Source organism: Euleptes europaea, chromosome 2 (genome assembly GCF_029931775.1).
Source record: "Euleptes europaea isolate rEulEur1 chromosome 2, rEulEur1.hap1, whole genome shotgun sequence".
Taxonomy (NCBI): domain Eukaryota; kingdom Metazoa; phylum Chordata; class Lepidosauria; order Squamata; family Sphaerodactylidae; genus Euleptes; species Euleptes europaea.
In genome coordinates this window covers 1,312,352-1,326,067 of record NC_079313.1, presented here as the reverse complement: position 1 = coordinate 1,326,067, position 13,716 = coordinate 1,312,352, and the positions used below count along the sequence as shown (strand labels likewise).

General features: G+C 51.3%; 1 protein-coding gene across 1 annotated transcript in view; it reads left to right on the top strand.

Moving 5' to 3' along the window:
- Positions 1–13,716, top strand: part of ELL (elongation factor for RNA polymerase II) — a 47,149-nt gene that overhangs the window by 8,616 nt on the left and 24,817 nt on the right. Inside the window, exon 2 of the mRNA XM_056867514.1 lies at positions 11,959–12,006. Coding sequence (XP_056723492.1) covers positions 11,959–12,006 — 48 coding nt within the window. The remainder of the gene's footprint in view (positions 1–11,958; positions 12,007–13,716) is intronic.

The following is a 13,716-nucleotide window of genomic DNA, read 5'->3' as shown; positions in this document are numbered from 1 at the left end:
CAGGGCTGCGGACTCGGTGCCTGAAGTTATCAAAACCGATAAAAGGAAGTATTTCTTCACACAATGCATAGTTAAATAGTGGAACTCCCTGCCCCAGGATGTGGTGATGGCTGCCAACTTGGAAGGCTTTAAGAGGGGAGTGGACATGTTCATGGAGGAGAGGGGTGTTCATGGCTACTAGTTAAAATGGATACTAGTCATGATGCATCCCTATTCTCTCCAGTCTCAGAGGAGCAGGCCTGTTATGTTAGGTGCTGTGGAAAGCAGGCAGGATAAATGCTGCTGCAGTCGTCTTGTTTGTGGGGTTTCTAGAGGCACCTGGTTGACCGCTGTGTGAACAGACTGCTGGACTTGATGGGCCTTGGTCTGATTCAGCAGGGCTTTCCTTATGTTCTTATGAAGCAGACATCAGTCCAGACTGTTAACTGCCGTGGCATTTGAAGTATCTGTTGTGTGGGGCTTGAAAGCTTCTCTCCCCCGCCCCAAACAACTCTGGTTGCACAGCAGGGAAGGAAACACACTTTGCATGTGTTCAGAGGCCTTGCCAGTATTTCACATAGCCCAGCTTAGCCTTAGCGCTCATGCAGCCGTTCAGATAAAACTGCCTTGTTTGGAGACCTCGTCCTTCCCTTCCTGTGCAGAGGACTGTAGGATAGGTGGGTCTTATTTCTGCTTTCTTTTTAGGCTGTAGAGAGCGGAGCTGGGGAACCAGGCAGGGAGCAATCCTCCCCCAAACACTGCAAAACCTGGTTTCCCTCTTCCTGCTTGAACGGTGGAAGTTGACTTCTACAGGAACTGTAACTCCTGCAGTCTGTGGGGCTGTTTTCTTTTTCCCTTCTAGAAAAGAAAATCAGAGCTTGCCTGGTCACCTGGGGCCCATATTGACTCGCCACAGGTGACCAAGTAAATGCTTGTTAACAACCTTTCATTAATAGGTGGGGCTGCCCTGAATTTTGAATTTCTGCTCCCTGAAAAGTTTTACTTCATTGTGTAAATGTATTCTGCTTCTGCCACTTTGGGGGAGAGTCCAGGATCCTGATAAATTGATTCAACCCCCCCTTTCCCCCCAGGATTAGATGCTTAGCCAGCGTGTTTTAGTGGTTAAGAGCGGTGGTTTAGAGTGGTGGACTTCGATCTGGAGAACCGGGTTTAATTTCCCACTCCTCCACATGAGCGGAGGAGGCTAACCTGGTGAACTTAATTTGTTTCCCCACTCCTACATACGAAGCCAGCTGGGTGACCTTTGGCAAGTCACAGCTCTGTTAGAGCTCTCTCAGCCCCACCTACCTCACAGGGTGCCTGTTATAAGGAGGGAGAGGGAAGGTGATTGTAAGCCGGTTTGAGTCTCCCTTAAGTGGTGGAAAAAGTCGGCATATAAAAATCAACTCCTCCTTCAAGCATTATCCGTGTGCTTTTTGCCATATATTCAGCCTCTAGGGGCTAGAAACATGTTGTTTTATTTTAAAACCAAGTTCTCTGTGAAATTCCAGACCTAAAAAGTAGGTTTGAGGTGGCGGGGGAAGGGTTGACCTGTGGGTGTTAGGGACAGATCCGCTCAGGTTTGCAGATCATTAGGGGGTGGGCTGGTGAAGCTTGGTGTGGAGGGGGGGGCAAGCAGGTTTTTCCAGAGCTGTGTGTGTGCGTGTTCGCATGTGTGTCTTCCTTCCTTCCCTTCTTTCTCGGAATTAGCTTTGAGCGTTGGAGGCGGGGTGGAGTGCACAACCCAGTGTGTAATCGTGTCATAACAGACGGGTGCCTAAAGCTGGGCTGGAACTGGGTAGCCAGCCTGTCATAACAAACAGGGAGCAAAAAAACCAGGCCAGCGAGGAAGTGGGCTTGGTTTCCAAGTTTTCTCAGCAATTTCTGTAAACGGGAGAGTTGTCCCGTGACTCTGCCGCATTTACACAGGAACTGGGTTTGAAGCATGCCGGGAATTCGGTGCAAGCCCCTTGTTTTGAGAAACAGGGAGGGGCCGTGGCTCTGTGGTAGAGCATCTGCTTGGCATGCAGAAGGTCCCAGGTTTAATCCCCAGTGGCATCTCTAGTTCAAGTGACTAGGCAAGGAGGTGATGTGAAAGACCTCTGCCTGAGACCCTGGAGAGCCGCTGCCGGTCTGAGTAGACAGTACTGACTTCAATGGATCAAGGGTCTGATTCAGTATAAGGCAGCTTCACATGTTCATGTGTTCTGGGTTGTCCTGTGACCACCTGAAGCCACTTAAGAGCCAGAGTTGGGCACTTCAGCTGGTGTTGCTGAGCATTGCCTCCTCTGGGGCCTCTGCCCAGCACCCCAGATCCTTCGACAGAGGTTCAAGCCGGGGCGTTCTGTGCGCAGCGCAGGGGCTCTGCCACTGAGTCATAGCCCCCCTTCCCTTAATCATCTGGTAGCAATGATCTGGCTTTGCCTTGGTGCTGCTGTCTGTGAAAGGGGAGGGGGACATTTCATGGCCCCTTTATAAGGCTTTCAATCGCTCCGTCAGTGCAGCTGCATTCCACCCTAGGAAGAGGTCAGTTTCCTCTTGCCCCAGTGAGCAAGGCTTTTCTGGTCCAGCCTTAAGGCCAGATGGAGGGAGGAATACTAGTCATGATGCATACTGAGAATCATAGAATCATAGAGTTGGAAGGGACCACCAGGGTCATCTAGTCCAACCCCCTGCACAATGCAGGAAATTCACAACTACCTCCCCCCCACACACACCCAGTGACCCCTACTCCATGCCTAGAAGTGTTCACGCCTGTTCTTTCCAGGATCAGAGGAGCAGGACTATTATATTAGGTGCTGTGGAGCACAGGCAGGATAATGCTGCTGCAGTCATCTTGTTTGTGGGCTTCCTAGATGCACCTGGTTGACCACTGTGTGAACATCCTGCTAGATTTGATGGTCTGATCCAGCATGGCTTTTCTTATGTTCTTATTAGGGCAGAGGATCAGCTGGGGTGATGGGGCATGTGCGGGGGGGCACAGGCGCTCTCCTGTCCTTGCAGCCACTGTGGGTCGAGGAAGACTCCTCTGTGGTTTAGAGAATCATAGAGTTGGAATGGTCATCTAGTCCAGCCCCCTGCTCAATGCAAGAAATTCATAACTATCTCCCAACCCACACCCCCAATGACCCCCTACTGCATGCCCAGAAAATGGGGGGGGGGAACCATTCCAGGATCCCTGGCCAATCTGACATGGAGCAAAATTGCTTCCTGACCCCAAAGTGGCGATCGGCATTTCCCTGGGCATGTAAGAAAGGGCCACGAGAGCCAAACACAGACACAACCCTTCCTGCCCTCCCTCTCCTGATCTGCCTAAGTTCACAGAATCAGCATTGCTGTCCGATGGGCACCTAGTCTCTGCGATAGGAATGTTTCCAGGGCTCAGACTCTGCTTTAAATCATTTTCCAAGGTAGTCTGTTGGGGGCTACTTGAACAGACTCCAGGGAGCTCCTGCAGCCGGCAGGAGGGGCCGTAGCTCAGTGGTTGAGCCTCTGCTTGGCATGCAGAAGGTCCCAGGTTCAATCCCTGGCATCTCCAGTTGAAGGGTCTAGGCAATTAGGTGATGTGAAAGACCCCTGCTGAGACCCTGGAGAACTGCTGCCAGTCTGAGTAGACAATACTGACTTTGATGGACCGAGGGAGGGTCTGATTCAGTGTAAGTTTCATGTGTTCATTTGTGGCATTGCATAGAGAAGTGAAGGCCGGGGGGGGGGGGGAGGAAGAATTTGAAGGGAGAACAGGGTTTTCCCTCCACCCCCACAGAGGACTTTTTCCCATGGAAAAATTGGGAAATGGGGGGGGGGCGACTAAAACCAAACACCTGTGAATGATTTTCTCTTTGGGAATGAGTGAAATGCTTATTGACAATGTTTTTCTCTCTCCAAATGTATAAAAACATCTCAGGGTATTTGCTGTTTCTCCAGTAGGGAAAAAACAGAAATTTGGGGGAGCATTAAAAAAAAACCTGCATGTTTTTTTCTTTCTGGAAGGAGTGAAAAGTTTTTAAGGCAAGGTTTTCTTGGAGCATGCATTACAAAATTGTATAACAATCTCCACCATTAGATAATTCCTGTGTGTTTGTGTATGCACACACGCACGGACTTGTAGGTGTAAATCTTAAAGAATATGTTGGTTGGTTAAGTAATTTTGGCAACCCCCGGTTGGATGCAGCCATTCTCCAGCTTAAGCCCCTCTTCCTCTAAAGTAGAGGAAGGCTTTGCGTTTTACACAGTGTAGGAATCGGGGCCAGATGCAGCCCCCCCACACACACACGTGTTATAATATGTTGACTGATTGTGAGGCTGGGAGTTGCGGTTCACACCTCCCCTGTTTGTGAACTTCCCAAAGGTGTTTCACTGCACTGGGCGGCCTGATCCTTGACTTCTGGCAATCGTCCTTGGCTTCTCAGCCAGGAATGTCATCAAGGAGAAGGCACGCCAGTTTAAAAAAGACAAAGCTCTTGCCTAGCCACACACCTTGCAACCCAAGAATACACCTGTTTTCAGACGGTGTTTGCCCGTTCGTCCGGCTTATATCGCTCGTGGCCACCTCCGGGCTATGAGACTACTTCTGAATATCAGCGGTGAATGTAGAGCAGTGGTTTCCAAAAAGTGGGCAGCACCCCCCCGGGGGGGCGATGGGATTACCTAGGGGGGCACTAAGAGGCAAGGGGGCAGCGGGGGGGCACCAGAGGTGGGCCCCTTCAACTGTGTTGTTCTCTAATTTACAATAGATCAAGCTGTGGCACTATGCTGGCACATTTGGTGGAAACAGTCAGAATTCCCCCCCCCCCCGAGCTTGAAGAGCTGGTACCACTGGATCACGTTCATCAGTTTTGTTGAATAGAATTATAGAGCTGAAAGGGACCACCAGGGTCATCTAGTCCAACCCCCTGCACCATGCAGGAAATTCACAACTACCTCCCACCCACACACCCCCAGTGACCCCTACTCCATGCCCAGAAGATGGCCAAGGTGCCCACCCTCTCATGAGCTGCCCAAGGTCATAGAATCAGCATTGCTGACAGATGGCCATCTAGCCTCTGTTTAAAAACCTCAAGGGATCTCCAGGGATTTCTCATTCTCTGCCTCTGCACCCCTAAATAGAATCATAGAACCAAGTCCTATGAGGAAAGGTTGAAGGAGCTGGGTATGTTTAGCCTGAAGAGGAGAAGACTGAGAGGGGATATGACTGACCATCTTCAAGTATTTGAGGGGCTGTCATACAGAGGATGGTGCTGAGTTGTTTTCTGTTGCCCAAGAAGTCCGGACCAGAACCAATGGGTTGAAATTAAATCAAAAGAGTTTCTGTCTAGACATTAGGAAGAATTTTCTAACAGAGCGGTTCCTCAGTGGAACAGGCTTCCTCGGGAGGTGGTGAGCTCTCCTTCCATGGAGGTTTTTAAGAAGAGGTTAGATGGCCATCTGTCAGCAATGCTGATTCTGTGACCTTAGGCAGATGATGAGAGGGAGGGCATCTTGGCCATCTTCTGGTCACTAGGGTTGTGGGGGGGGGGGAGGTAGTTGTGAATTTCCTGTATTGTGCAAGGGGTTGAACTTGATGACCCAGGTGGTCCCTTCCAACTCTGATTCTATGTTACTTTTTTGAAATTTTATTGTTATTATCTTCTTTAGTGAGTCCTGTGGCGCAGAGTGATAAGCTGCAGTACTGTAGTCAAAAGCTCTGCTCACGACCTAAGTTCGATCCCAACGGAAGTCGTTTCAGGTAGCCGGCTCAAGGTTGACTCAGCCTTCCATCCTTCCGAGGTTGGTAAAATGAGTACCCAGCTTGCTGGGGGTAAAGTGTAGATGACTGGGGAAGGCACTGGCAAACCACCCCGTAAAAACAAAGTCTGCCTAGTAAACGTCGGGATGTGACGTCACCCCATGGGTCATGAATGATCCTGTGTTTGCACAGGGGACCTTTACCTTTAGTGAGTCATGCAAACCCCTATTTTGAATAATGCTTTTTATAGGATAGTGTAGGGGCGCCAGGGCTGAGTTTGTGGGACCAAGGGGGCGGTGGCCCGAAAAGTTTGGGAACCACTGATGTTGAGCAATGCCAGAGCTACCACTGGGGATACCACCAGAGCTCTCCCTGCCCCTCTCAGTACAGCTCCTTTGCACTGTTGGTATTTTACCCGGGTCTGAGTTCCCCCTGCTGGCCTGGCCCCCCTCACACGCCTCCCATTTTCTCTCTGCCGCAGCTCTTCTGGCTTTGTTCAGAAGGGGGGAAGAGCGTAAGGTCCAGGTTAGCAGCTGGCTCCTCTCTCCCCCTGCGGAGTGTCTCAAGGAGGGGAGGGGGCATGGCTCAGTGGTAGAGCCTCTGCTTGGCATGCAAAAGATCCCAGGTTCAATCCCCGCCATCTCCAGTTAAAGGGACTAGGCAAGAAGGTGATGTGAAAGACCTCCACCTGAGACCCTGGAGAGCCACTGCCGGTCTGAGTAGACAGTACTGACTTTGATGGACCAAGGGTCCGATTCAGTATAATGCATCTTCATGTGTTCAAGCGCAGACGTGCTGTTTGCGGACCTGCCTGAGTCAGCGAGGGCGGACTTCTGAGCGACCCCCATGGAGTTGCTCCTTGTCTTGCTGAACGCATGCAAATGCTCTTTCCGTTAATGACTGGGACGCACAAAAAGGAGGAAATTCCCTTCCACCGTCAGTGGCTTCCCTCCCCGGTTGCCCTGAGGCTGTTCTTAATTCACCGCAGGTGACCATTCAAGTCCCTTATTGGCAAGGCTGCCAGCCTCCCACCACCACCCTTCAAATGTCACCCCAGCTATAAACTCTTGGGCCATCCGCTCCCTTGGGCTCAGTAGAGGGACAACTCTGGTACCCCTGACGGGGCTGTTGTGGGGCTTTTTAATGTTACCTGAGGCACTCTTGAGGATTCAGATGGGGGTATAAATGCAAAGTTTTATTTTGGTGACTTTTGGCTCTGATTATCGATGTTTTGTCTGTGGTTCTTTAAATTCTAACAAACAGGCAATGGACTTTGCTTGGTGTTCTCTCTGCATTTTCTCTAGACATTAGGAAGAACTTTCTAACAGTCAGAGCTGTTCCTCAGTGGAACAGGCTTCCTCGGGAGGTGGCGAGCTCTCCTTCCCTGGAGGTTTTTAAGCAGAGGCTGGATGGCCACCTGTCAGCAGTGCTGATTCTGTGACCTTGGGCAGATGATGAGAGGGAGGGCACCTTGGCCAACTTCTGGGCATGGAGTAGGGGGTCACTGGGGGTGTGTGGGGGAGATAGTTATGAATTTCCTGCAATGTGCAGGGGGTTGGACTAGATGACCCTGGTGGTCCCTTCCAACCCTATTATTCTGTGATTCTTGCTGATACAGTAGGAAGCTATCTCAGCTCCCCCCCCCCCGGGTGGTGGCATTCAGCTCGTAACAAAGTACTTGTACGGGAAGGGTAGGATGAGGGCCATCCACCCTCTTCCTGTCTGCCATGAGAATTACCAAAAGGGCTCCTGGCTGCCCGCTGTGGGGGACTGTGGCCCTGGACTCCAGGGGCCCTTGGTCTGACCCAGCGAGGCGTTTTTTTATGCTGCACATGTCATTTGTAATACACGTGGTTTAGAAAAGCCGTGGGTCGGTTTGCAACAGGAGCCTGTGTGTTAGAACATAAGAAAGGCCCTGCTGGATCAGACCAAGGCCCATCAAGTACAGCAGTCTGTCCACACAGCTGCCAACCAGGTGCCTCTAGGAAGCCACTAACAAGACGAGTGTAGCAGCACCATCCTGCCTGTGTTCCACCGCACCCAAAATAATAGGTATGCTCCTCTGATGCTAGAGAGAATAGGTATGCATCATGACTAATATCCATTCTAACTAACAGCCATGAATACCCCTCTCCTCCATGAATATGTCCACTCCCCTCTTAAAGCCCTCCAAGCTGGCAGCCATCACCACATCCTAGGGCAGGGAGTTCCACAATTTAGCTATGCGTTGTGTGAAAAAATACTTCCTTTTATCTGTTTTGAATCTCTCACCCTCCAGCTTTAGCAGATGACCCCGTGTTCTAGTATTATGGGAGAGGGAGAAAAACATCTCCCTGACCACTCTCTCCAAACCATGCATAATTTTATAGACCTCTATCATGTCTCCCCTCAGCCGCCTTCTTTCCAAGCTAAACAGCCCTAAGCGTCTTAACCGCTCCCCATAGGACAGTTGCTCTAGTCCCCTAATCATTTTGGTTGCTCTTTTCTGCACCTTCTCAAGCTCTGTAATATCCTTTTTTAGGTGTGGTGATCAGATCCTAAATAAAGCTGTATTTCAACTGCCTCCTGAAGATTGACAGTGAGGGCCAGGCGCACCTCCCTGTGGAGGTTGTTCCGTAATCGTGGGGCTGCCACTGAAAAGGCCCTCTCCGGCGTGCCAACCAGACGAACTTATTTGATTTGGTGGGGCTGTCAAGGAGGGCCCCCTCCGACAATCCTCACTCCCAGGCAGGAATGTGCAATGGAAGCGGGTGTTGTGCAGTGCGCCACGGCGGCTCACCCTCCGCCCACACCCACAAAAGAGGAAGGTTTTGCTTGGAATGCAAAAACCCTAACCGGCAGCTCAGCCTCCTGCAGGAGATTGCAGAGAAATCCAGGAGACCCAAGTCGCTGCTGGCTCAGCTGTCCCGGCTGGGATCGGCAGCTCGCGCGTGCTGCCAGGAGCTCAGAGCCGGAGTTAATTACCACCTGGGTGGGGCGCCAGGGTGCCCATTAGCGAGGTGCCCTGCCATCTGACCCCGCGGCTGCCCTCCTTTGGGTCCTCCTTTTGGCATGCCCCACAAAGCCTCCTGGATATTGTGAACGCCTCTTCCCCCCACCCCCAGCAGCAAACAGTTCGTTATAGCACCGAGAGCAAGCTGCCTCTTCACCGTTCACAGTCATTCCCCGCTGGAGCCGCTCCTCCACCCCTCTGTTGCTCACTCTGCCTCAGAGTCTTTCAGCAGCGCATGGTAGGGAAAGTGATTGTGGGGGGGCCTCCCAGTCTTCTCCTCAGGCTGTGGATAGCCCCAAGTTCCTGGTGGGACTGCAAAGGCCCGCCTCGCCCAGCCTGCTTTACAAGCCGTGATTGGCAGCTGTGGCAGCTTCCTTTATGTGCAGAACGCCATAGGCTAAATCAACTCCGGTTAAAAGGGAGGGGCCATGGATCAGTGGTAGAGCCTCTGCTTGGCATGCAGAAGATCCCAGGTTCAATCCCTGGCATCTCCAGTTAAAATGAGGCAAGGAGGTGATGTGAAAGACCCCTGCCTGAGACCCTGGAGAGCCGCTGCCGGTCTGAGTAGACAGTACTGACTTTGATGGACCAAGGGTCTGATTCAGGATAAGGCAGCTTCGTGTGTTCGTGGGAGGGGCTGTGGCTCAGTGGTCGAGCATCTGCTTGGCATGCAGAAGGTCCCAGGTTCAATACCCAGTGGCATCTCCAGTTAAAGGGACTAGGCAAGTAGGTGATGTGAACAACCCCTGCCTGAGACCCTGGAGAGCCGCTGCCGGTCTGAGTAGACAGTACTGACTTCAATGGGTCAAGGGTCTGATTCAAGAAGAAGGCAGCTTCATGTGTTCATGTGATCTCAGCCTAAGAGGTGTTGGGGAAGTGCCTTCCTCCATCCAAGACCTCTTTGAGGTAGATGGACTGACGGTCTAACTCGGTATAAGGTGGCTTGGTCTGCTTTTAAGCAGAGGTGAGCAGCTGAGTTCTTAGCAGCCCTGAGGGGCCGGGGCTCAGTGGAAGAGCACAGGGCCTGCGTGAGGAAGACCCGGCTCTGACAAAGAGGAGAGGACTTGGCCAGGTGGCTCTGGAGGCTGGCTTGGCCTGAGGCAGCTTCCTATATGTTCATTCTGGCCTGGGAATTAGGATTGGCTCCTGCTGTGGGAGAATGCCTGGGATATTCCTGCAGGCTTGCACCTGGAAATTGAAACGTTGCTGGCTGTCAACAATTGTCAAGTTTGCAAAAAAGCTTGGAGACCTTTTGCCCAGTCGGTTTAGGGTTTTCTATTTGTTGAGGGTGTCTTGGCCTCTCTGGAGACGCACACCTCTCTGGGTGGCGGAAGGAGGTTAAGAAGCCCTCTGAGCCTTCCCTGGGCAAAAAGGCCATCTCTCCACTTCGCTCCATGCTGTGCCGAACGCAGCACAGCGTCAGAGGTAAACGTGTGCCCTGGTGTCGCGAGCCCACCCGTTTCTGCCTCGGCACTCTGCAGAGACATCTCGAGGGGGGGGACCACGAGCCGGTTACCACAGCGCTTTCGTAACGATCCGAGGGACTCTGCGCCCAGCTCCCTCATGGGCTTTGGAGGCGCCGCGTGCTGTTTGCGTCTTTCATGTTCTGCATCTGTCTTCAGCCCCTGTCTGCAGAGCTTGCCAGCCTCTCTGTGCAGCGCTGGGCCATCTCATGTTAAGTCAGTGGAGCCAATGCCTCACTGGTCTGATCCAGCAGGGCTCGTCTGAGGTTCTTATGAAGGCCTCGGCCTCTATGCTCTGCAGTTGGACCTCCAGGGGAACTGGTCGGCCGCTGCGTGAGACGGGATGCTGGACTAGATGGACTCTCACTGATCTGATCCAGCAGGGCTCTTCTGATTTTCAGACTGTTTGTAAGCCCCACCCCACCCCTTATAGAGAAGCGGGCTTTTTTCTCTCTCACTGCAAATATCAGCACTTTCTGTCTTTTACAAAGAGGGGCGTACAGAGGTTATGTAGTACACAGAAGTGCAAAGAGAGGCAGTTTCTGGGTTAGGGTTGAGCTTCCTGCGAAACTTTTTTATTTTTTAAGAAAAGGGGTTTTCTAGTCCTCATGGCTGCAAAGACGGGCTTCGAAGCGCATAGAACAATCTTCGGTGGTAGAAGGGACAACTGGACAGACGATTACAGACTTCAGTATTCTATAAAGCAGGAACTTCAAGGGGGATATCCAATATGAACATGCTGAGTCAGAACTCATCAGAAAATGAAACTCTTGTACGTCATCCTGGTTTAAGCAGAGACTTAGATTTCCTTAGTCACTACAATCTCTAATAGCTCTGCAGGACCACTTCGAGAAATTTTAATTGGCTGTTCTTAATACGTTTCATCAGACTATGACCAGGACAATTTTCAGTCATGTGTCTCTGTCTGCCGAAGTGGTCTGAGACTCATGGAAGCTGATAGTGAAAAAGATGTTGTTAGTCTTTAAGGTGCGGCTGGACGTTTAATTTTGGGTAAGACTTCCACCGGCCAGGCCTTCAGTGCGACTTCTCGAGCTTGCAGGTCAGGTCAGCTGATGTAGCGCTTAGAGTGTCGCATGAAGAACAGGAGAGACTTGGCTTCCGATCTCCACTCACCGCAAACCAGTCTCACGGAGTGACTGTGAGGCTCAAGCAGAGGAAGGGAGAAGCACGCAGGCCACCCTCATCTCCCTGCTGGAAGGGAGGGATTAAAATATAAATTCACTGTTTTTGGAAATTAAAACAAAAACTGTAAAGAATAAAATATTGGTTAAAAAAGAAGAAAAGAGTTGGTTTTTATACGTCAACTTTCTCTACCACTTAAGGGAGACTCAAACTGGCTTACAATCACCTTCCCTTCCCCTCCCCACAACAGACACCCTGTGAGGCAGGTGGGGCTGAGAGAGCTGTGACTAGCCCAAGGTCACCAAGCTGGCTTCATGTGGAGGAGTGGGGAAACAAATCTGGTTCACCAGATTAGCCTCCGTCACTCATGTGGAGGAGTGGGGAATCAAAGCTGGTTCTCCAGGTCAGAGCCTACTGCTCCAGAAACTGAGTAAACAGAGGAAGTTCCCCAGTCAGTATACAAAGTAAGACTTCTGGGGCGTTTGCTGCTCCCCTTGGTGCTTGTGTGTCTCGGCCGAAAAGTCCAGCAGACCCGGGCACGCTGCGTCTCTGCAGGGAAGCGGTGTTCTTAGTTGTAGAAAGCAGGGCTTTTAGTAAACCCAGGCTGTGAAGACAGCCCTCTGGCTCGGCCTAAGCCTCTCTCTTCTCTTTTGCAGGATTCTGTGGTGCTGAGACCTTCGATCCAGTTTCAAGGAAGTCAAGGGGTGAGTTGGATAAAGGGGCCTCGGTTGGTTATCCTGGATTTTGAGGTTGATTTTTTTTATAAAGTATAACAGGGTGGGGGAGGAAATGCAACGGGCCAGGGCTGTATGCAGGTCCCCATAACCACAACCAAATGATACACAGGAGTTACCAACCCTGCGTGATGCCACGACACACAGAGGAGGGCAACAAAGATGGTGAGGGGTCTGGAGACCAAGTCCTATGAGGAAAGGTTGAAGGAGCTGGGTATGTTTAGCCTGAAGAGGAGAAAACTGAGAGAGGATATGATAACCATGTTCAAGTATTGGAGGGGCTGTCATATAGAGGATGGTGCCAAGTTGTTTTCTGCTGCCCCAGAAGGTCAGACCAGAACCAACGGGTTGAAATTAAACCAAAGGAGTTTCCATCTAGACATTAGGAAGGATTTTCTAACAGTCAGAGCGGTTCCTCGGTGGAACAGGCTTCCTCAGGAGGTGGTGAGCTCTCCTTCCCTGGATGTTTTAAAGCTAGATGGCCATCTGTCAGCAGTGCTGATTCTATGATGACCGTAGGCAGATCATGAGAGGGAGGGCACCTTGGCCATCTTCTGGGCATGGAATAGGGGTCACTGGGTGTGGGGGGGGGGAGGTAGCTGTGAATTTCCTGCACTGTGCAGGGGGTTGGATTAGATGACCCTAGTGATCCCTTCCAATTCTATGATTCTAAATGGGAAGGGTCTATTTGCCTGGGGTCATGGGTTCAAAAGAGGCAATTGTGGGTTCCCCCCCCTCCCTTGGTCACATGCTCTCAACCTCCTCTACCTCACAGTGTGGTTGTGACTGTAAGATGGGGATGGGAATACCATGCATATTAATGAGGAAGGTTGGGATGAAAACGCTTGGATGGAAAAATGCCTGAATTCCAAGCCATGCCCTATGATCAGGCTGGCTAGGGAAAGGAAGTGGTCAACGGAAAGGTGTGTGCGTGAGGGAGGGGATGGAGGATTCAGGGCTGCAGTAGGGTGGGGCTGTAACTCAGTGGTAGAGCATCTTCTTGGCTTGCAGAAGGTCCCAGGTTCAATCCCCAGCATCTCCAGTTAAAGGGACTAGGCAAGTGGGTGATGTGAAAGACCTCCACCTGAGACCCTGGAGAGCAGCTGCCGGTCTGAGTAGACAATACTGACTCTGATGGACCAAGGGTCTGATTCGGTATAAGGCAGCTTCATGTATTTAAGTAAGCACACACACTCTCATACTCTCCTTCTCATCAAGCACTCGCTTTTGAGCCCTGTGTTTGCCAACCACCCCCAAGAGTTGTGTCCTCGGTCCCTAAATGCATGACCACGTTTGTGTATATCTGCTTAAGAACCCTCCCCCCCCCCCCAAGACCTAGATTCCCCCCTTGGCTCACACGACCTGCACCAAACCAAAATATTATGTGGAATTAAGCCATGCGGTTTCTCTGCTTCCGTGGCTCCCAGGGTGATCGGGGCCTCTGGAGTTCTGTAGTTACAGGTCCAGGTGGCCCTGTTGAAATCTCTGAGGCCAGAGTGAGACATGGGTTTCCTGGCATCAGTGCTTCAGTAACCCATCTACTTTAGGTCCCTCCCCAAGACTGGGTAAATCGCTCAAAGCCAAGCGGGCACGTGTGACTCGGTCCATGTTTGTGCAGCATGGACTTTGGCTTTTTGGCGAAGAGTTGAGAAGAGTATTTCCTTAATATTGCCAGATCCG